Raw genomic sequence first — 22,844 nt, 5'->3', positions numbered from 1 at the left:
GGGGTGCAGGGGGGCACCGTTGAGATAATGGATACTGGGAACAAGGGGTGCCGGGGGGGGCACGTGTGGTGTGCCCATGGGGCTGACAGAAGGGGCTGGGGGTGACCCCATACTGTGGGAGCTGGAGGCTGCCATGGGGCAGTGGGCTGAGGGGGGGACAGTGACCCCCTGTTAGTGCCATTCAGCAAACATCAGCCGCATCCAGATGGAGTTTGGGGTCCCATCCCATCCTCATCTCCATTCATATTCCCACTCCTATCCCCATCCCAAGCCCAACCCCATCCCTTCCCCATCCCCATCCCATTCTCTTTCCCATCCCATCCTTATCCCAACCCCAACTGTATCCCCATCCCAACTCAAACCCCATCCCCATCCCATTCTCATTCTCATCCCATCCTCATCCCAATCCCAACGACATTCCTGTCTCCCTCCCCCTCCCCTTTCCCATCCCATCCCAGCTCTGGAGCACATCGGTTTTCCAATGTTTTATTTCTGTTTTGAGATTACAGAGTCTTTATTGCTGCTCTAATACAATCACTCAGACATCAATAATTAAAACATCCTTTTGAAAATGTTCTCCAAGTTTTGCTGCCCTCACTGCAGCTGATGATGATGATGGGTTTGTCTCATTTGTTTCTAAAGATCAGAACTGAATTATTTTCCTTAAGCGATTTTGCTGGTGTTACCTAAATCTCCTTTTCCTAAATCTTTAAAAATGTGTTACGTTAAAAAAAAAAGAAGAAAAAAAAATTACACATTTTAATTTAGAGATGATCACAGAATATTATAATTCCAGATTGATCAGGAAAAGCCAAGCAAGCGGAAAAGCTGACAGGAGAAGCAGAATGACACGGAGAAGAACTTTAAAAATAGAGGTGGGAAAAGGTGGGGCTATTTTGGGGGTCTTTTTTTTTTTTTTTTTTTTTTTTTTTGTTTTTTATTTTTTTTTTTTTTTTTGTCCTGTCACCTGGAAAATAAATCAGGGCTTAATAAATTGGCACAGCTGCCGGGAGAGACGATCCTGGGGCAGCGATGAGCTCAGTGTCGGGTGCTGAGCTCCACGTTGGGTGCTGAGATCCATGCTGGGATCCAGAGCTCCATGTTGGGATGCTGAGCTTCATCATGGGGTGCTGAGCTCATGGTTGGGGTGCTGAGCTCCATGTTGGATGCTGAGCACCATGTTGGGTTCTGAGCTCATGGCTGGGGTGCTGAGCTCCAGGTTGAGGTGCTGAGCTCCATATTGGGTGCTGAGCTCATGGCTGGGGTGCTGAGCTCCAGGTTGGGGTGCTGAGCTCATGGCTGGGGTGCTGAGCTCATGGCTGGGGTGCTGAGCTCCATGCTGGGATCCAGAGCTCCACGTTGGGTGCTCACTGTTGGGGTGCTGAGCTCACTATAGGGATGCTGAGCTCATTGTTGGTATGATGAGCTCCATGTTGGGTGCTGAGCTCACTGTTAGGGTGCTGAGATCATGGTTGGGGTGCTGAGCTCCACATACGGATGGGGTGCTTCATAATGGGATGCTGAGCTCCACGTATGGATGCTGAGCTCATGGTTGGGGTGCTGAGCTCTACGTGGGAATCCAGAGCTCGGCGCTGGGGCACTCAATGTGTGGATGCTCAGCGTTGGGAAACTGGTCCATGTAGGGACGGTCAGTGTTGGGATGCTCAGCGTAGGAACGCTCAGCGCACGGACGCTCAGTGTGGGGGTGCTCAGCCCAGTGCTGCCCCCAACACAAAACCTCCAACAGCTCCGAGGACTCTTCCCAAGATCTCACATCGGGACACAGTTCTGGAGCAGGGAGAACTGTGAGCTGCGGGACGTGGCCGCGGGGCGGCGGTTCCACAGTTCTTCCTTTCTTGTGCGTGAGCGACGTTGAGGACACCGCGAGGACCTGCGGCGGGGCAGCGACCAGAGGCTGGCGAAGGATTCTTTCGGAATTGCTCGGATCGAGCGGTGCCGATGGGACGTGGAGCGCTGGGACGCCGCCCTGGAGCTCCGCTTTGTGGCCAACGCTTGGCCAACCTCCATCGGCTCCAATGGCAAGTTATCGCAATTCCCAACTCCGCACCCATGGGGCGCGGACGGCTCCTCCGCCCAAAGGGGGGTTTGATGGATCTGGTGGAGGAATGTCACCGGGAAATCAGACTCCACGTGTTCCCACTGAGGCTGCGGAGGACCTCGCGTGGACGCCGTCGGCCGTTGCGCTCCGGCCGTGATTCGGAGCAGCGCGAGCAGCAGGAAGGAAACTTTGGTTCACGGCATAGCTTGGCACTGGGAACGGAGCAGCAGCGCAGCGCCAGGGCCGGGGAGTCCCCACCCCACCAGCTCCTTCCTCGCCCTCATCCTCACACAGCCCCGAACGGGAACGACCAAAAAGAGAGAAATGAAACGAAGGGGAAGAAACGGAGCGTCTCCCAGTCCGCGGCAGCACGAACACGAGGCAGAGCCGCGCACAGAACTCTAATTCAATAAATAAATAACCTAACACACGGTCTACTACGAGAGCAAGCCCGGCTCGAGCGTAGCAAGCTTGCGCTGCTTCATCCTGTACAGTAGTTGAGAAAGGATTTGGGTTCTGTTCCTCGTGGCTACAGCGGCAGGAACTTAATACCTGGGAAGGAGAGAAAATGAGGGTTCAGCACACAAAAACTGTGAAATTTTGGGCTGGACACTAAGAAAATGATATAATACCCTGAGTTGGATGGGACCTATAGGGACCATCGCATCCAACCCCTGGTGTTGGCTGAAATGGTGTTGGAAGGAGCCAGGTCCTATCTCCTCCCCCGGAATTCTGAGTTATTTTTAGTTGGGGTGAGGGAAGGGGAAGCTCAGCGGTGCCAATGGGGCCGAGGGTTGGGATCAGCTCAGGGCACAGGGAGCTGCACTGCCACCTCCAGCACCCGAACCTGGCTGAGAGTGGTGGAATTTATCAGGAGGAGAGGAAATTTTGGAAAAGTCCACGTTGGCTTTTGTTTTGGATGGCTTTGGTTACACTCTGTGTGTGCAGAGCTGCGTAGGCTATGACACCACCCCAAACCCTGAGCCTGGAGGGAGAAGTGACCCAGAAAAACTTGGGGTTTTTCAGTGGCTCCTCTCTGGTGAGAGCCCAAGTGCTGCCGAGTGCCAGCCCCAGTGTGTCAGGCTTTAAAAATAACGCAGTCACCCGAGAGCTGCCCAGGGGCACCGCAGTGGGGACAGCTGCCACACAGGGAGTCCTCAGCCTGAGTGCAACCAGGACAAGAGTGAGGTGCTGGGGGGACTGGGAGAGGAACTTGGGGGAACTCACAAACAGAGGGAGAGCACCTTTGTACATGGGCAGATAGTGAGAGGACATCAGGGAACTGCTCTGAACAAAAAGAGGGCAGACTGAGGTCAGAAATCCTTCACCCAGAGGCATTGCGGCCCAGAGCTGTGGGTGCCCCATCCCTGGAAGTGCCCGAGGCCGTGGATGGGGAGCTGGGCAGCCTGAGTTGGGGGGCACCCAGTCCATGGCAGGGGTGGGGTGTTGGGGTCCCTTCCAACCCAACCATGGTTCTACAGTCTTTAAGGTTCCTTCCAACCCAACACATTCCATGATCTTTGAGGACTCTTCCAACCCAACCCAACCCAACCCAACCCTACAACCTATAAGGTCCCTCCAACCCAACCAGTCCACGATTCCACAGTTCCGTGACCGACAGGAACCACACCTGTAGTAGTTGGGTTTGAAGGGCCCGTTCTTGTTCAGCCCTAGGTACTTGGCTTGTTCATCCGTGAGTTCTGTCAGGTGCGCGTCGAACGTTGGGAGGTGGAGGCTCGCCACGTACTCATCTGAAATATTTCAAGCAATGAGCAGCAGTGAGAGCACAGCTCTAAGCACAGCTCCCTGCAGCCCTTCTGAGAGGCAGAGCCCCCACCATGCATCCCCTGCACAAAGCATCACAGCACAAATGCTGGAACTGCAGAAATTCACCTTTGCTGCTGCAGGATGGAGCGGCTTTGTCCTTTTCTTTGAGAAAAAAACAAAGCTTTGGGCAAGCTGTTCTGCAGCCCAGACAGAAGCTGCCCTCCCCCTGACCTTCTCAAAGCATTCATATCTTGGAAGCACTCCATGTCCCATAAACACTCGCTATCGGAACTGAGACAGATTGAGAGAGGAGCTCAAAACTCAAAAAAAAAAAAATCAAATTTATCAAAAAGGAGACTGAGCGTTGAGCTGTGCCTCTGACAACTTCCAGATTTGGGTCTGGAGAAGTGAACTGTCCAACAGCATCTCCACTGCCCCTGGTCCACAAGGATGAGGATGAGGATGGATGAGGAGGATGCTCAGCATGGCAAAACCTCCCCTCTGCCCAATGTTGGTGAGGAAATAAAGAACAAGAGAAGGCAGCCAGCACGTCCTTACCCATTTTCTTAGGCAGCAGGTACACATCTTGCTTGTAGCGACCTTCAGGAGCGTTGTACAGCTCTATCAAAGCCAAAGCCTGTGAGGAGGAGACACTTGGTGAATCAACACTGCATGCTATAAGGTGAGCTCGCCCCAGCCCCACTCACCTGCGTGGTGGCAGTGATGGACAGCACGAAGGTGGGCACTGTGGAGCAGCTCAGGTTCAGCAGGCGGCCCTGGGGAGGAAAAGCACCAAACCCTGAGGCAGTGCCTCCCTCCTGGGACGAGGCAGGGTCTCCCCATGCTCCTGCAGCGGGAGGTGGTCCCCTTGTGTGCCCCTCACCTCCGCCAGCAGCACTATTCGCTTCCCATCTGGCCAGATAACGTGGTCCACCTGGGACCTCACCCGCTCCCAGGTCAGCTCAGGTGTGCGCAGGCTCGCCTGAAAGACAGCGTGCAAACGGTCAAAGTCATAGAATCATAGAACCATGGGATGGTTGGGTTGGAAGGGTCCTTAAAGATGACAGAAGTAGGGGATGGTTGGGTTGGAAGGGACCTTATAGATCAAAGAACCATAGAATGGTTGGGTTAGAAGAATCCTTAAAAATGACAGAACTATGGGATGGTTGGGTTGGAAGGGTCCTTAAAGACCACAGAAATCCTTTGGGATTCCTGGTAGTGCCGTGCAGTGGATGGGTGGGTTATTTTACCCAATATTTCACGCTGAAATGGAGCTGAGGGGTCCCCACGGCCCCACACATCCCACCCCGTGCTGCATGGTGCTCACCACGTCAATCTCAGTGTTGGAATGCCCCATGTTGCAGACGATGCAGCTGTTCTTCATCCGGTCCAGGTGCTCCCTGGTCACCACGTTCTTGTTGCCTGTTAAAGGGGAATGCAGAAATACCAACAGGCACAAAACACAAATTATTCGTGTGACTTTCCCCAATTTTTGCCCTTTCCTTTGGACTCAGTCATGGGGTGCGCATCTGCCTGCCCCGGCGCCGCGTACCTGTGCAGGTGATGACAATGTCCACCTGTCTGATGACTTCGTTGAGTTTCACGAGCCGGAACCCATCCATGCTGGAGGGAAAGAACAGATTATTGGAAAAGCAGCAAAAAATGTGCCAAAAACAGAGGAAAAAAACCCTCTTGGTTACTCATTTTAACTTCCTAACGCTGCACAACAGCGATGTTGTGCCCCAAGAATTTCTGGGGTGAAGCACAGAGATTTGTGTCTCTTGCGCAAGAAGTGACACTAAAAAATGAATTTTTGGGGTTTCCCATTTTCTGTCAAGGACTCAGCATCCAAAAATGCCCATTTTTGTTTGTTCCGCCGAGGAAGGCGCGCTCTGCACATGGCAGAACCAGGGCAGGATTTGGGAGGACTTGTCAGCAGTTCCCCTGAGAGCTTATTTCTGTCTCTCCTGAGCTACAAAAACCGCAGTTACTGTAAAAATTGTTTTTTTTTTTTTTCCTGCTGGATCTCAGTTTGTCCCAATTACTGCATTTTCCTGCTGCAAACCCCTTTTGGGTGGCCAAACCCGAAAGTTCTGCAGGTGAGGGTGATGGAACCCAAACGTTCCGCTTATCGAGGGTGGTCCAACCCAAACATCCTGCGAGCATTTCCCACTGCTTCATGGCCACGATTCTCCTGCAGCACATCCCCAGAAAGGAGCAGGGATGTGCAGGCTTACCAGGCCTGCAGGGCACAGATGGGATCGATCTCGGTCACGTAGACGATGGAGCCCATGGCCTTCAGTGCCGCGCAGCAGCCCTTGCCCACCTGGGAGGGAGAGGAACGTAGGGAGGAGGGAGATGAGGGAGTTGTGGGGTGCGCAGGAATCCCAGATTTGGGGCACGGGAAGGTAGAAGAGGCACTAAAAATATACAAGCACTAAACTCAGGTTGCTCAAAATTCTCAGATTTGGAGCAATCTAGGACGTGGGTCAGGCTGCAGCTCTGCTGGAAGCTAAAGACATGAAAGTGCCGAGTATTTGGGTTTCTGAGAGCTCTTTTCCCCCCAGATCATCCTTGTGTCCTGAAGGACAAACAACACTGAGAGATAACACTTATCTCAGGGAACGTCCCAGAGTTCTGTACGACCTCTGCTCTGTTTAGGAAGTGCCATGGTTCAATCTCTGCGGGTCAGGGAACGCAGCAGTACGGATAAGGACCAACATTTCCCCAGAATGGGATCACTTTCTCGAAAGGATCCCTCCATTTGAGGGTGAAAACACATTAATAAGGCAAAATTCACTAATTTTTCTTGGGCAGCCTTCAGCACACAGCGCTACAGCCGTGCGCATCCGCAGAGCCCAGCCTCGGAATGTTGTCACGTGCAGATACTTTTGTGTCACTTAACACTTTAATATTGGTATGGTAATGCTCAGATGCTCTGAATATTGAGCAGTGATACGTTTTAAGGCTCAGGTTTGGTTTCTGCTGGACATCTCACAAGGACAGCACCCATCCGAGCAGTGGAAGCCCTTACCTCCCCATAGCCACACACCACCACTTGCTTCCCCCCGAACATCATGTCTGTCGTCCTCTTCAGGCTAAGGAAAAAGAAACAACGAATTAAAATCCAGCAGCAGGAACAGGAATAACTTCTATTCCCAAATGGGCAATTCCCTTTGGCCAATTTGAGTGGAACACACTGGGGTTTGACTACATATATGTTTTGTCAGGTTTTTTTTTGGTTCAGATGTCTAAAATCTTTTCGAAAATAACTTTTTTGTGTGTCTCATTTTAATAAAAAAAGTCAAAATGCCTCAAGGAAACACCCACAGAAAGCACAGAGGCGGTATTTCCTTGCCAGAATCCTGGTGCTCTCCCCCAGCAGAGCTCCCCCTCCCACCCATTCTCCTTCTGCCTTCTCCCCAGGAGTGCCCTACATCGCAGGCTATTTTTGGCATGCAGAAATAGGTCAGCAGTGCAGGGAAGGTGAAATTCCCCTGCACTTCCCCAGGAATTCAGATTAAAATTCCAGCAGGTTTCCTTGCACCTTGGCTCACATTTCCCTCATTCCCACCTCCATGCCTGTTCTATCACAACTGAGACAATGAGCCTTCACCCATCCCAACCGAGACAATAAATAACACACAAAATCACAAGAAATAAAGAACCTGTTTAAGGATTCCAACCTTTTTAGCCTGCTAAAAGATGCAGCAAAATAACAATTCCGCCCTCAGATACTCAGAACTTGGGAGCAACTCCTCACCAGGCACTGGGCCCCGCGACAGAGCTGCCTCTGGCCAGGCCCTGGGGCATAATTAGAAGGAAGGGCTACGTAATTAAAGGAGTTAGTTCATCAAGGGATTAGTTCTTTGAGGAATGACTTCACTGAGGAATGACCATCGAGGAATGACTTCAACAAGGAATGACTTCGTTGAGGAAGGACTTCATCGAGGAAGGACTTCAGTAAGAAATTATTTTGTCAAGGAATGACTTCATCAAGATGCATTTCCACCTCTGCTTCTCGCGAAGCCCAGCTGCGACACGTTGAGCTCCATGGACGTCATGGATCCTGGGGACCAGACAGATGATGGCGTTGACTTAACTAGTCCATGTTTTGAGGGCAGGAAGAGCAAGAAGCCATTGGCTCTGTGCTGGCTCATGCAATGGGACGTTTTGGCATGAAGAGTTGGATTCTGTCACCGTTGACTTGACCACAAGCCCCAGATGTTATCTTTTAAGGATGAAATGCAGCAGAAATGTGGGGAGGAAACTGCAAGATCATGAAGGGAAGCAGATTTGGTGGTGCAACAGCTCATGTGGCACTTACACACGTTTTAAGGGTCATCTTCACGTCTCTTACTGGGACACATTTAACAAACATGGATCTTCTTCCCTTTTGGTCACGACAACCACTACCAAGAAGATCAGTTCAAAGCTGAGATGAGGGGTGAGGCACTCCACACAGATTTGGGAAAAAGATGCTGTTGTGGTCAATGAGAAGCCTGCTTTGGGCTCTGAGATGCTCTGGTGTTATCAGGTGGGAGGAGAGCAAAGCAGCGGGAGCGCAGCTCAACAGCCATGGATTCAGCAGGAGGAGACGTGTGCGTTCCTACGTATTCAACTCATCAGCACCAAGGGTGCAGCTGTGCCACTGTGGGAAGTCCAATTTCTCCTTTCTTTTGGGCTGACTGAGCTGCTGGCATCACCACCACAGAATCCCAGAATATCCCAACTGGAAGGGACCCATAAGGAGGAGTCCAGCTCCTCCAACAAGCACCACCAGATCCAGCACGCAGTGGTCTGAAGTGTGGGAAGGCAACTTGTCCTCATCTCACCTGTCTTTGGCAAAGTTGGGCCAAAATTTAAGGGGATGGACACTCAATTCCATAAAAATAACGAAAATTAGAGAGGAAGAAATGTCATTTTCTGCAGAATGATTCTCTTACAAGCACAAAATTCTGAGTCTGAAGCCCAGTGTGCACATGTTTACGTGTAATTGTACACAGAGCAGCACGTACCCATCCAAGATGGACTCTCTGCAGCAGTAGAGGTTGTCAAACTTCTGCTTTGTCACTGAGTCGTTGACATTCATGGCTGGGACGCAGAGCTTCCCTGCTTTGGACAACTGGTAGAGCCTGTTAGAAATAGGGGAAAAGCAGAGAATCAGTGGAAAATATTTCCTTTTGGTCTTCTGTTGTGTGCTTTCCAGTGTTTTGATTCTCTAGGATGAGTGGAGCGCATCTGGAGGGACAAATATAAACTCTGGAGAAGCTGAGGCAGCGCCCTGATTTCAGGATGACTGTGATGAAGCCACACCTCTGCAGCTCTCCCTTTCTGCAATCCCACCCCAAAATGATCATGATTTCCTCTGCCACACCTCACTCCTTCCCAGAGCCCAAGTTCAGGACCAAACCTTTGGGTTTCCCCAAAAGTTGTCCCCTGTGCAGTGCCCTCAGCCCTTCTCTGCCATTTCCATCGGCAGGAGGAGGTGGGATGACCACTGCTCCTCTTTTGGAGGTGGGCAACCACGGGGCTGTGCACCTTTTGCAGCCATGCAGCCATCAGCAGGCGCTTCTGCTCCTCATCCTGACTCACAGCTCTGCCCCCAGCTCTACTGCTTTCTCTATATGAGATTTATAGGCTCCTATGGGAAAGCCAAGCTCAGCCCTAGCAGCTCCGCATTCACCATCCCATTTACCTGTGCACTCCGGTGACGCTCTCCTCTACGATCCCCTTGATCTTCTTGAACATGTTGGGATACTTCTTGTAGATCCAGTGAGTGAGATCTCCTCCGTCATCCAAAATCTGGAAGAGAAGCAACCACAGTGTCACCATGGTGAGGATTCCTGCTCACCCCAAAAAGGCACAAAGGGAGAAACGCTGCACCCAAATCCTCTCTCAGAGAACCTTCTTCATAGCAAAGCCCCATCCATGGTGTCCATGCCCCACGATATCCACGCACAGCCCAACCCAAGGAGCTCAGAATGCTTCCCAATTTTTCCATTTCTGTTCATGTTTTTGTTTATTTTACATTACCACTTTTCATAGAGAACTTCCCAACTGATCACATTGTCTCTGAAAATGTGGAGCTCCCAAACCAGAGGTGCATATTTCGGGATTGGTGTGCATGTTCTCCTCGCTTCGCTTTATCAATTAGTGGCATTTTCAATGGGAAACTATTCCTCAAAAAGAAGAAACAAAGCCAATATTGTATCCAGACTGAGATTCATAGCTTGAGGGTGGACTTTTTGGACTTCTTGGACTTTTTCTTCACAACTCTTTTTGAAGCTCAAACAAGCCAAGACTGGCAAACAAACAACACGGATCCATGCCTATCTCCCACCTTTAATTACCATTTGTCTCATTTAGATCACAAGCTCCAGAGCTAAAAATCACAACGCAAACTACATGTTTGGCAGCTGCAAATGACTCCCCTCACCTCACTCTGTTTTATCCAGAAAAGTCAAAATTGGGTCTAAAACCAAGAGGAAATGCACTAAGCCCCGTTGAGAAGAGGGCTCCCTCTGGCTCGGAGCTCCAACAGGACCACGATATCTCACCATGTTGGGCTGCCACCCCTCCACGTTGACGCAGCGATCGATGCACCACCAGAAGTCGTCTTCAGATTCTCCTTTCCAGGCGAAGACAGGGAATCCTGGAACAGAGAAGGAGATGGGCACCATTCTGTGGTTTCACGATCTTTAAGGACCCTTCCAACCCAACCATTCCATGACTCTATGGTATTTCAAGTCCCTTCCAACCCAATCCATTCTACAATTCTACGATTCTACAGATTCGCCTGGGGACTGGTGAAAATCTACCTCAGGCAGAGCAGGATTTGAATTAAGGCATCTCCCAGGTGAACAGCAACAGCTCCTGGTTTGTGAATGCCAGCCCCAGAAAGTTCTCCCTCACCCCTCATAACCAAAGCTATGACTGGAATTTAAGAATTCCTTATCTTTGTAGAACTGAACATCATATAGAATTGAACTGCACCCAATGCGCGCTCCCAAATGGAAAGAACCACATGCAGGGATTTCACCCTCCTATAGGTGTATTCTAAATTTTAAAGACAATATTAAGAATAAAAAGAAAAACTAGAAGAGAATGTACGTGAAGATGTGAGAATGTAAATGAATATAAGTCCCATCAATATGATGGAACAGGAAGAAATCTTTTCAAAGCAGGAAAAGCAGAGCAGGAGACATCTCCTACCGCTCTCGGCGAGGGCAGCAGCCACTTCGTTGAGGGTGGAGTAGATGTTGCAGGCAGCCCACCTGCACTGGGCCCCCAGTGCACCCAGGGTCTCCATCAGGACCTGGATTCAAAAATAAAAAATAAATAAAAATCAGAAAAAAGCAGAGGTTAGCCTTGCACAAAGCCAAAATACCAACTTATAGAAGCACAGAGTCATTAAGGTTGGAAGAGACTTCCAGGATCATCAAGTCCAACTGTCACCCTATCCCCACCACGCCTCCTAAATCATGTCCCCATTGCCACTCCTGTCCCATTTTTGGAGGAGAACCAACAGCTCTCACGTGGCACAGCTGCGCTCATCACCGCCCACCACATCTCCATGCATATCTGATAGAGACAATTTGATTTTCTTACCACTGCCAACAGCAGTGCCTTATAGGTGCCTCACAGCTCTGAGCACATCCAGAGATGTCCACAGAGCGCAGTGCTCTCTTTTCGCTTGCGTAAGGCACTGCTCTGCTGCCTCAGAGGGAGCACAGCATTTTCACCGCTGGCAATCTGAAGTTTGTTGAATCTATAATACGAATTTGTATTTCCTGCTGTACTACTGATTTTGACTACCAACAGAATTATGGGATTGTAGAATAGCTTGGGCTGGAAGGGTCCTCAAAGATCACAGAACCACAGGATGGTTGAGTTGGAAGGGACCAACCTTAAAGGCCATAGAACTATGGGATAATTGGGTTGGAAGGGTCCTTAAAGATCACAGAACCACAGAACGGTTGCGTTGGAAAGGACCTTAAAGATAACAGAACTATGGGATGGTTGGGTTTGAAGGGTCCTTAAAGATTATAGAGCCACAGAATGGCTGGGTTGGAAAGGATCTTAAAGACCTCAAACCCAGGGGTTTTTGCGGCTCCGACAGGCAACCACAGCACTCAGCAGCCCCGTTCCCATCAGTCCCACACCAAAATAAAGCAGGAGGAGGTTACAGATGGGACCTCACCGCTGTCTGGGCTGTGATGTGTGTGCAGCCCACGATCTTGGCCCCGGCCAGCGGCTTCTCTCCCTGAGCTCTCTTCCTCAACGCCATCAGTGCAGGCATTTCTGAAAGGCAAAATGGAGAGAAGTCCATCAGTGCCACACATGGAGGAGCAAAAGGCTTCAACAGAGGCATCAGAGACGTCAGGGCACAGCTGAGACAAATCCTGTAGCCCTGTGAGGTTTTTTCCTTACTACTCAGAATGCAATATAATAATATTTTCCAAATTTCTACCTGCAAAGAGGCTTTCTCCTACAACTTGGGATGCAAGTTTTCCAAGTTTCCACCTGTAAAGAGGGTGGAGGAAATCTGCTTCCACCAGAGGAGGACGTGGGACTCACTGCATATCCCCTAAATGCCATCTAAATGCTGCCATTGCCTTTGTAGAGTGCTGGAGACAATGACGCCGACACCAAGTTGGCCAATGGATAATTTATCTGACGATTCCATCTTTTCTATTGTTTTTAACAAAATGAATTTGGCTATGCAGCCGTGCTGAATAGTTGTAGGACTGGTTGGAGTTATAGGGTTATGCCATGCAACTCCACAAAACCCCATAAAAGCTTTCCCTCTCCCACAGGGATAGTGCTGTGATATCACCAAGACACCGAGCCCTGCAAGGAGAGGATTCAGGGGAAGGAAGAGCAGTGCAACAACCCCCGAGCAGCGCGGAGCTGAAGGAGCACGCCGTTTTACCTTGCTCGGCGATTTCGATCTCTCGACGCCCAAATTCCGCCTGTTTGATGTTTTTCACGCAGAAATCGCTGCTGCCTTTGGAGTTCTTCTGCTGCTTGTCCCGGGGGGAGGTCTCATCGTCGGAGCTGTCGGTGTAGGAGGCGGCTGGGAGAGAACAGGAGGTCAGAGAGGGAGCAACGCGTTCACAGATTCACAGAAGCATTAAGGTTGGAAAAGACCTCTGGGATCCCTAAGCCCAACCACCAACCCATCCCCACCATGCCCACTAACCATACCCTCCTTCCTCTTCCTTGTTTGATAAGGGTAAAGAGGAAGGGAAGAAAGATTCAGACACTATTCTGCCTCTTCCTCCTTCTCTTCCGCCTCCTCTTCCTTCTATTCCTCTTCCTTTTCCTTCTCTTCCCCTTCCTCTTCCTCCCCTTCCTTTTCCTCTTCTTCTTCCTCTTCCTCCTCCTCTTCCTCTTCTTCCCCTTCCCCCTCCTCCTCCTCTTCTTCCTCATCCTCCCAGGCAGGAGCTGCCCCTTGGCACCCAACTCAGGAGCCCATCACTCGCTCCTCACACAATTCCCCCGCAGCTTTACTCAAAGCCCTTCTCTACTCCCCAGCTCACGGCGGCACCGTTCTGCATGGGGTTGCATGAACACAAGACCTGGCATCAAAATTATCTCCTGGAGCAGCACTGGGTGCTCAGCAGAGCTGACCACTGACCTGCAGCTCACTCACCAAATGCCCTCCGATGAGTTTATTTCTTTAAACCTCCCTTTGCTGAGCTCCTTTTGGAACCACAGCTCATTACGAGTCCCAGAATCGGAGGTTCTCTGCATCCAGCATCTCTCTGGGATGGTCTCAAGAGGGAATGATTTCCAGGACATTGTCCTGCCGAGCAGCCAGAACTGATTTGCATCTTTCTGCCCCAATTCTGTGCTTACATGATACTGGAGGAATAGGGTGACACGAAGGGTGGGTGCATAGCATTGTGGAGACAACATCACAGCTGAGTCCATTCCATACAACCACAGTGCTACAGAGGCACCCGGACCATGGGAATGACCCAAAAGGGGATTTGCAGCCTCTTCCAAGAACTTGGAGCCCATGCAATCCCCTACCAATGGCTCTGCTTGCATCTCCATGGCAGAAGACCTGATGCACAGACACCAGTCAGCATCCCAAACGCAATTCCTTTCTCTTCTGGCTCCCGGGAAACCCTCCAGTAATCCCAAGGACCAAACTCAGTGCCAGGCTCCCCACACCCGCTTGGCTCTAATGCTCTTAGCAGGAATTAAGCATTGCTGGAATGTCTCTGCCAGAAGCCTGTTCCCAAACCCATGTATGGGTCCAAGGGTGGGCAGCAGGGCTGCTCAACCCCAAATTCCACTGTGCAACGCTGAGGGCTCCAGGAGCATCATGGAGCTGTGCAGAGGTCTCTGTCGAAGTGCAGAGCTCCTGGGGCTGACGGCAACTTTGGAGATCAAATCTCACCCAGATGTGAGCCAAATTTTTGTACACTGATGGGAGAGGAGAGGAAAAGGGGAAAAGGGGAGGAAAAGGGGGGAAAAGGAAGAAAAGGGAGAAAAGGGGGAAAAAAAGAAAAAAGGGGAAAGAAGAGAAAGAAGGGAAAGGGGAGAGAGAAAGGAAAGGGGAGAGAGAAAGGAAAGGGGAAGGAAAGGGGAAGGAAAGGGGAAGGAAAGGGGAAGGAAAGGGGAAGGAAAGGGGAAGGAAAGGGGAAGGAAAGGGGAAGGAAAGGGGAAAGAGAGAAAAGGGGAAAAAGGGAAAAGAGGGAATAAAGTAAAGGGGAAAGGGAAAGGGAGAGGGACCTACATTTCAGGCAGCGAGCAGCATTCCCTTACTGTGCCATGGACCCAAAATGTGGGAACATCCCTGATGAGCAATTCTTGTTCCCAGAAAAATACCCATTTCCCCCAGGTTTGTTCCTAGGACTTTGTTGTGTCGTGTTCCTGCACCAGCACCAAATGTTGGACATTTCATGTGTGGGGCACACAGTGAAGTCAGCCTGATCTTCATCTCATTAGGTTTTAATGAATCCTCACGGTCTGCTCCAGTAATGAACTTTCAGTATAAACTGGGAGTGATACATGCCCAAAGAAAACAGACTGGGAAAGAGAGGAGGAAATGAAGGGGAAGAGAGAGGGAAATGAAAGGGAAAGAGGATGGAAAGAAGGGGAAGAGAGGAGGGAAGTAAAGGGAAAGAGAGGAGGAAAGGCAGCAGGAACTGTACACAAGGGTTAGAAGAAGAGCTCACAAGTTTTAAGAGCAGAACAACATATTATTCCACCCAAATACACATGGAGATGATGAGATCAAAGCAACAATCCCTTCTCGTGCTTCCCCTTCTCCATGGTCTACGTGGATGTTGGGATGGGACACGAGGACTCTGGGATGCACAGACGCTGAGAGGGGATGCACGGATGTCGGAATGGGACACACGGATATCAGGACAGGACACACGGACAGGGGTGGCACCAACCTGAGCTGTAGCTGTCCGTCGACGACTGCGAGATGGAGCGGGACAGCGAGCGGCGGCCAATTTTGGTCGGGCGCTTGTTGAACTCCTGCTTCTGGTCGGCAAACTGGATCTGGGGAGACAAACAGGGAGTGAGAGCGGGAGGAAAAACCCAAGGATGAGGCAGAAGGATCCTGTGCCCTCCTCCAAATAACTGATGGAAACTGGGGTTTCCATCCCCATTCCGCGCAAACTTGTTTTCCCTATAAAGAAAGGTTATTTGTTGCAGGAGAGCCCCATCGCTCCCCAGCATCCGCAGAAGTGATGACAGACTGACCCACTCTGCAGTGCTCTTTGCAATCAATTGGAAACCCCTTCATTTGCTGCAAAAAAAGTAGGAAAAACAAAAACAAAGCCACCCCGAGTCATGAATTCCAGCCGCGCCCTGTGTGAAGGAGCTTTTAGGATTGGGTATTTCTATTGCCCGAGGCCATGGTGGCTGTAGGAATGCATGGAGAAACAGTGGGAGAGAGCACAGCTGAGCCCTCCCCTCCCCTGCTCAAAAATGGGCCACTTTGGGTCAAACAGGGACCCAGTGCTGTGCTCAGTATTGCCAAGAAGAGGACGCGAGCAGCACACAGTGCCATGAGGAGTAATTAGTCAGAATTACTCAGATTCTTAATGTGCAGGAGGGGTAATTAGAGCAGTGTCACCTCTATCTGGATGCTTTTTAGGGTGAACTGAGGTTTACATTTACAGGGAGGGCTCCTGCCTGCAGCTTCACGCCCATTCTGGCCCAAGCCTCTTGTGGCAGGAAATCTTTGTCCACGTTTCACTGGTCCCCACTCTATGTAGAAAAACCCCCAGCGAATCAGTTTGGGCCAAATAAGACCAAATAATCAGTGCCTGCCCCAATCCACAGTTCCATCTGACCCAAACACCTGCTCCTGCAGAAGATGATCCCACTGTTGGGCCACAGAGGTTGGGTTTGTGCCCATGTCCCATTTCTGGGCTCCAGATGGTGGTTCCACCAGGCTCCCCTTGTTCCCAGTGCTCTTCTGCAGGCAGTGGAGCTGCTCCGTGTCTGTGCTCTTTGATCGTTAAGGCCCCTTCCTACCCAAACCATGCTGTCATTTTATGATCTTTAAGGCCACTTCCAACCCAACCATTCCAAGATTCCATGATCTACAAAGTCTCTTCCAACCCAACCATTCCATGATCTATAAAGTCCCTTCCAACCCAACCATTCCACAACTCTATGATCTTTAAGGCCCCTTCCAACCCAGCCCATTCTATCCAGTCAGAAACGTGACTTGCAAAACTTCTTGGACTTTGCTATGGGCAAAACAGGAGTTGACCCTGGTGCAGCGGGATTAAATATTTACATCTCCAATTTACTGCAAACCATTAGTTGAGTCTATTAACTGAACCCTTGGGGTATCCTGAGAAGGTGATTTTGCTTGAAGAAGTCACCTAAGCATAAGGAATTTGACCCTTTTCTGGGAACATAAAGCTGAGTTCAGGGGGTTAGCCAGCAGCACTGTGCCCGAGCAGTGGGCTGACAGAGCCTCTTTTTGGGCTAGAAATCAAGGAAAGAGGTGATGGGAGCTCCTTCAGCCCTGGGAATCGTGGTGGGAGCAGACTCACACCTGTGCTCCTGATGGGACTGGGTTACATGAGCACACACAGCAGGGTATATATTCCTTTCCTAAGAAGCTGTGGGCCTGAAATAACTTTTCTTCTTTCATTTAAACCCAATCCCCTGAGAGCGGAACCGCTCCATGAAAGCACCAGGTGATCGGCATGCAACGATGGGATACACTGGAGATGGTTCACAGGGGAATAACTGCTATTACAGAGCTCTGATGGGATTCCCCTTTCCCACGTCGCCAATTCAAGGTGCACTTCTTCCGAGCAGCGCAGTAATTGCATTCAGACCTCTCAAAGAGTTTCCATGTGCAGGAGGACCTCCATCATGTTGGCTCTGGTCAATGAGCAGCGCTGCAGAATGGGGAACCTGAGCTCCAGGAGAAATGCCTCTGCAGGGGGCTGTGCTAATTAGGAGGGGTTACAAAGGCTTGGAGAGCTGCAGGTGCATAGTTTAGGAGTTGCTTGGACGCGGTGGTTTTCCACCTCCAGCTGCTTCAAGCTGAGAAACCTCAGCCACGAGCGTTAACGAATTCTGCGCGCTCCTTATGTATAAATGAGAGAAGCTTTGCTTCTAGCTGGGGATGCTCCTGGCTCTTTGCACCACGGTTCTGGTGCCCGGAGCTCATCCCAGTGCAACGTGGACCAGCCCCACTTTGCCCAGTGAAAATACAGAGGAGTTGTGCAGAAAGAAGGGATTTTCCCCAGCCAGCTCCAAAGGAGGCAATTTGGGGGAAGGAAGAAACAAAGCAAGGGGACAGCGAGAGAAAGAAAGGGATTTGGGGGGGGGGCAAGAAACAGCCTTAGGGTGCCCGGGGGCTGCCCTCACCTGGGCTTTCCTCCCTGCATCGCCATCGACATTGTACTTCTTCTTGTTCGGCATGCTGCGGGTGCCGGCGGCTCCTATTGCGGCTCCGGGGGAAGGAGGCAGGGAAAGTGAGGCAGCAGGAGGCTCCTGGGCTCCCTTTGGGCTCAGGAACCCCAGCTCTGTGTGACGTTCCCACCTCCAACCCCGCTTCTGTCCTCGAGCTCAGAGCGGTTTTTACCGTGTGTGCGTAACAAAAGCTGATTTATATAACCGGGCCGTTTCCTGGCCTGCTATAATTAACTTGCTAATTAGGCTCTTTTTAACTCGGGTTCTCCCCCAACCTTCTTTTTGCCCAATGTCAGATGATGCCATTAGCGGAGCCTCATTAGAACAACATTAACTAACGAGCAACTAAAACAACGACGGCGTTTGTTACGCAGCAAAGCGGGTTCTCATTACGGCGCTCCCGGAGCCCAACCTGACCCCACCACTGCTGACGCTTTCATTTCATTTTCGGAGCCCTTTTCCAAACATCTTGCTCTGACAATGCATCCAAGATGATTCCTATGGAGAAACTTTATCACACAGATTATCCAAGAGGGAGAACCTATATTTCTATGAGGAACCAAAGAAGAGGCAGAATCTGTATTTGGGCACTGGAACTGGATGGTCTTTAAGGTTCCTTCCAACCCAACCATACCATGATTCCATGATCTTTAAGGTCCTCTATAACACAACCATTCCATGATTCCATGATCTTTAAGGTCCCTTCTGACCCAACCACACCATGATCCCATGATCTTTAAGGTCCTCTCCAACCCAACCGTTCTCTCATTCCATGATCTTTAAGGTCCTCTCCAACCAAACGATACCACGATTCCATGATCTTTAAGGTCCCTTCCAACCCAACCGTTCTGTGAGTCTGTGATTCTGTATTTCTCCATAGAGGGCACTAGGAAGCAATGGCCCAATGACCATTGACCTCAACACTGGTCCCAACACATCACTGTAACCTAATAAGCTCTACATTATTAAAACCTGCTCTTAAAATAAGGGCGGAGAACAATCAACAAACCGTGAAATCTCACGTGGATCACGTGTTTTCTGATGTTTGGTTAATAGTAAGAGCTGTGCTGTAGCAAATGTAGAGGCTTGGTACGAGCGTTAAGGTAGGAGTTTACAAAGCTGCTTGAAATAATGATCTTAATGAGGATGAGCATTCTGCGGCTTAGGCTAAGCATTAAAGCGCAATTGTTCACTTCCACACTGACCCGAGAAAGCACATAGAATTCAAACCAGTTGAGTTAAAATCAGGACCACAAACTCTGCTCAGAACTTAAATTCAGAATTTCAACGAAGTCATCGCGTGGTACTCATCTCAGCAGCACTGAATTTGGCAGCACCAAGATCCAGGGGTCCTAAAGGAGAAAATCACAGAGGGGGATGGATCTGTTGCTCTGCTCTTCACAAGGTACTGATCAGCACCAAAAATACCCCAAATTTGAAGCAAAGAACAAAGCTGCACACAATGCAAAGTTCATCACTATCAACACGACGTTGCCAGGAGTTGGACTCGATGATCCTTATGGGCCCCTTCCAATTCAGGATACTCTATTCTATGAAAACTCATTTCCTTGTCGCTAATATACATGAGATGTGGGTGAAAGGCTAAAAAAAATGCAGAAAAGGAGCAAGTGGGGCGCTGAATGGTAAGCTGTGGTCTTACAGAAAGAAGCTGTGAGATCCATAGAGACTCAGGAAGCTCCACTGAGGGCAACGATGAGTTCAGATCCAACCCCCGTGCACGGGCTGCGCTTGTAGACAAAGATCAAGCACTAAGAATAGCTTTGTATGAGAATATAAACTTCTTATTCTGGTGACCTCTGTATTTTTAGAAGAAAGACCAAGAGGCATGACTCCAAAAATAGAAAAAGATGAGCAGAAACCTAGGAAAATGAGTCCCGTGGACAATGTAGGGCCAGGCTCCAAACACACGCCCTCTGCCTCCCAGCTCTGCCTGTTTTTTGGAGCAAGGTCGACGCATTTTCAGCTGCTTGGAGAATTCTTTCCATCAGAGAAACCAAGCAGAGAAATGCGTATTTTCCTATTTCCAACCCCCTCCGCTACCAACACGAAGCACACGCTGCCCTGAGGCGTGGCTGCGATGTCAGAGGGGCTATGGCAACGTCAGAATCTGATTTGATTGTAAGAATTAATTTGGTAATGGGAATTGAAATAGTTAAAGAGATAGTAATTGCTCTGCTGATCTGACAGCTGATCAAACACCGAGTCCCCTAGAACGTGCCATGGTTTCTCCCAGTCCTCCTCCCCACCAGTCCCAAATTACTATAAAATTGGCTCTTAATGAAACGCAGCCATGAAATGGGGCAGCACACAGGGACCGTGTCCTGTGTCATCAGTCACCTGCAGTTTGGCAGCTGATGCTGGAGAAGGGTCCTGGCAGGAGAGGGTGACCAGGAGATCTTGGACTTCACCAATTCTCCTGCCAGCTGGGTGCCATCATATCCCAATGTCACTGTATCCCAGCACTGCTGTTTCCCAATGCCGCCGCATCCCAATGTCATCATATCCTCATGTCATCATATTCCAACACCACTGTATCCCAGTGCCATCATACTTCCATGTCACCATATCCCAATCCCACCGTATCCCAATGCCACCCACCATATCCTGACACCTTCGTATCCTGTCACTGTATCCCATTGTCACCACATCCCAACATCATCATATCCCAACGCCATCACTGTATCTCAATGCCACCACATCCCAACATCACCATATGCTAGTGTCACCATAACCCAGTGTTATTGTAACCCAATGCCACCTCCCTGTATCTCAAAGCCACTATATCCCAAAGCCACTGTGTCCAAGTGCAGATCAGTGAGACCCAAGCGTGCCCAACTCCTCCTGAGACCTCCAGCTCCCTACAGCAGCCATGAGATGATGACGTGGGAATGGAAATAGCATGGTAAGTAACTCACCATCCATGCTGGCATGTGGGAAGCAGCACTGCAGACACTGCCATTCCCCAGCTCCACCAGTGCCAGCCCCACGCCCAGCTCCAGGGCTGGGTTCCTCATTTCTGCCCCCAGTCCCATGCTGGGCGCCTTGCCCAGCTCATTTCTTCAGCTGCAGCCAGCCAGACGCCCCTATCACTAGATTTAAACTCAATACGGTTGCAAATAGACTTTGTAATCCCATGGCTGTATGAAGAATCAGAAATATTCTTAAAGGACTTGTGTTTCGCTCGGTCCCAGGGAAAAGAAGAGATTGAGCTGGCCAGCTCAGCTGCAGCTCCCTCTGCTGCTAGCAGGCAGAAAAATTCAGCTAACACACCTTATATATTCCTTTTTGTTCCTGCAAGGCAGATGGATTTTGTCTGAACCACCTCGATGAACAGAAACTGGAGAAAGTTTGTTGGGTTTTGGTGAGATATTCGCCCTGCTGGCACGCTCCTCCTTCCTGAGTGAAAGCAGCTTCTGTTCAGCACTGCCCCTGAGCTTTGGGCCATTTTATCCTCAGCTCCAAGCAACACTCAGATACTTCACCAGCAAAAATGTACGCAGCCTGGCTGCTGCAGTCCTGAGGGACAAGCAGCTGAGATTTTCCAAACCCACAGGATTTGCTCTTGCAGGATTCCCAGGTGAACTGCGGCTCACTCCCATCATTTGCCAACACCGTTACCATAAGGAGGAAGAGCTGCTGACTTACAAACCATGCTGATGCCACAGGTTATCTCCTCCATGCTCCTCTTAGCCTTCAAAATACTTAAATAAAGATCAAGGACACTTGGCTGTCCCTGTCAACAAAACAGGAATACCGGTCAACAAACGGGATATGGGTCTTGTGTAGAAGTTGGGTGAGCTGACGATACGGGGTCCAGTCCTGGTGGACATCTACATCATCATCCTGCAGTCATCTGCACGAAGGACCCACCAACCCAGTGCAGATCTGCATCAAGACCAGGCCATCATGTCCAGCTGGTGACCCATCACTACAAGTCCAGCCATTGACCCATCACTACACCACGTCCCTAGAACTCCTGGGGAGCCCTGAAGCCCTCGGGCAGTTGGACTCGATGATCTTTGTGGGTCCCTTCCAATGGGGCTCTTCTATTCTACACCCTTCACTGGCAAAAACAAAGCAAAACAAAACAAAACAAAACACAAAAAACCATGTCGCCTGGCTGCTGTAGATCCAAGGGATGAGAAAAGTTCTGAAAAAGCTTTAAAAGTGCCCAGTTCACAGATGTGAGACAGGCACTGGGCTCAGGGAACCAAGGACACCCTTTCTCTTGCAATATATTTCAGAGCAGAGAAGCAAAGTGGCTCAAGTCTCCATGGTCGCGAAAAAACACGAGCAAAGCTCTCACCAGAGAAGGAGAATGAGCAATTCTGGATGGAACGAGCACAGAAATGTAGAAGTTTACACACCGGGTCCTCCACTGAAAAGTTGGGTGGGATTTAATGACTCGGTCCCTGTTGTGGCACCAGAAGAGCAGGGACGAGGCAGCGCTCAGCAGCTCATTAGGCTGCTCGGAGAATTAAGATGAGTTTCATGCAGACGATGGGCTGCAAAAGCCCCACACGGACACGAGGGGGAGCGAGAGCCCGAGGAAAAAGCATCTGAGCCTTCTGATGTGAATAAAACGATGGAAAGTTGAGCGGTTTTGAGGCCTGCCCAGCTTCATGCAAACCTGCAAGCATGAGTTCAAGGAGTTAATTAACATCAGGCTGCTCCCAGCTCCTGGCGTTCAGAGACCTCCTTCCCAAGAGGAGAGAAAATGATGAATTCTCCCAATTGAAGACGTTCTGTCAACACCAAAACAGAAGCAGAGTCTTTACAGGAGCCACCTAGCTCTTATAAATTGAACCCGAGTCTCATTTTCTCATTAATTTATTCCATCGTTGTCTGTGTTCCACCCTTTGCCTTCCAGTCAGCCCAGTTCTGCAGTAGTTGTGAGCCAGTTCACTATGTGAACCACCAGCTTAACTAAAAGTGTTTGGAGAAACTGAAGGCTGAGGCTTTACGGCAAGAAACATCTTGCAGGGCACGTGTATCTCCTGGTGTCATGTCTGGGATGGGATGGGATGGGATGGGATGGGATGGCATGGCATGGCATGGCATGGCATGGCATGGCATGGCA

At 50.1% G+C, this 22,844-nt stretch overlaps 1 protein-coding gene across 4 annotated transcripts in view; it reads right to left on the bottom strand.

Moving 5' to 3' along the window:
• AHCYL2 (adenosylhomocysteinase like 2) overlaps positions 471 to 22,844 on the bottom strand; it is a 41,991-nt gene continuing 19,617 nt past the window's right edge. For 3 of the 4 annotated variants that reach the window (XM_021384215.1, XM_021384217.1, XM_021384218.1), the window contains 16 exons: positions 15,247 to 15,355; positions 12,762 to 12,905; positions 12,030 to 12,130; positions 11,042 to 11,144; positions 10,387 to 10,481; positions 9,525 to 9,631; positions 8,845 to 8,961; positions 6,861 to 6,924; positions 6,064 to 6,152; positions 5,379 to 5,449; positions 5,154 to 5,248; positions 4,710 to 4,808; positions 4,534 to 4,602; positions 4,385 to 4,463; positions 3,690 to 3,810; positions 471 to 2,611 (listed from right to left, as the gene is read on the bottom strand). In XM_021384215.1, coding sequence (XP_021239890.1) covers positions 2,605 to 2,611; positions 3,690 to 3,810; positions 4,385 to 4,463; positions 4,534 to 4,602; positions 4,710 to 4,808; positions 5,154 to 5,248; positions 5,379 to 5,449; positions 6,064 to 6,152; positions 6,861 to 6,924; positions 8,845 to 8,961; positions 9,525 to 9,631; positions 10,387 to 10,481; positions 11,042 to 11,144; positions 12,030 to 12,130; positions 12,762 to 12,905; positions 15,247 to 15,355 — 1,470 coding nt within the window. In that variant the 3' untranslated portion in view covers positions 471 to 2,604. Of the gene's footprint in view, positions 2,612 to 3,689; positions 3,811 to 4,384; positions 4,464 to 4,533; positions 4,603 to 4,709; positions 4,809 to 5,153; positions 5,249 to 5,378; positions 5,450 to 6,063; positions 6,153 to 6,860; positions 6,925 to 8,844; positions 8,962 to 9,524; positions 9,632 to 10,386; positions 10,482 to 11,041; positions 11,145 to 12,029; positions 12,131 to 12,761; positions 12,906 to 15,246; positions 15,356 to 17,698; positions 18,376 to 22,844 lie in introns of those variants that run through there. The other variant, XM_021384216.1, reaches the window with a different exon arrangement.

Source organism: Numida meleagris, chromosome 1 (genome assembly GCF_002078875.1).
Source record: "Numida meleagris isolate 19003 breed g44 Domestic line chromosome 1, NumMel1.0, whole genome shotgun sequence".
NCBI lineage: Eukaryota > Metazoa > Chordata > Aves > Galliformes > Numididae > Numida > Numida meleagris.
Note: the sequence above shows the minus strand (reverse complement) of the source record. Positions and strands in the feature narration are given on the sequence as shown.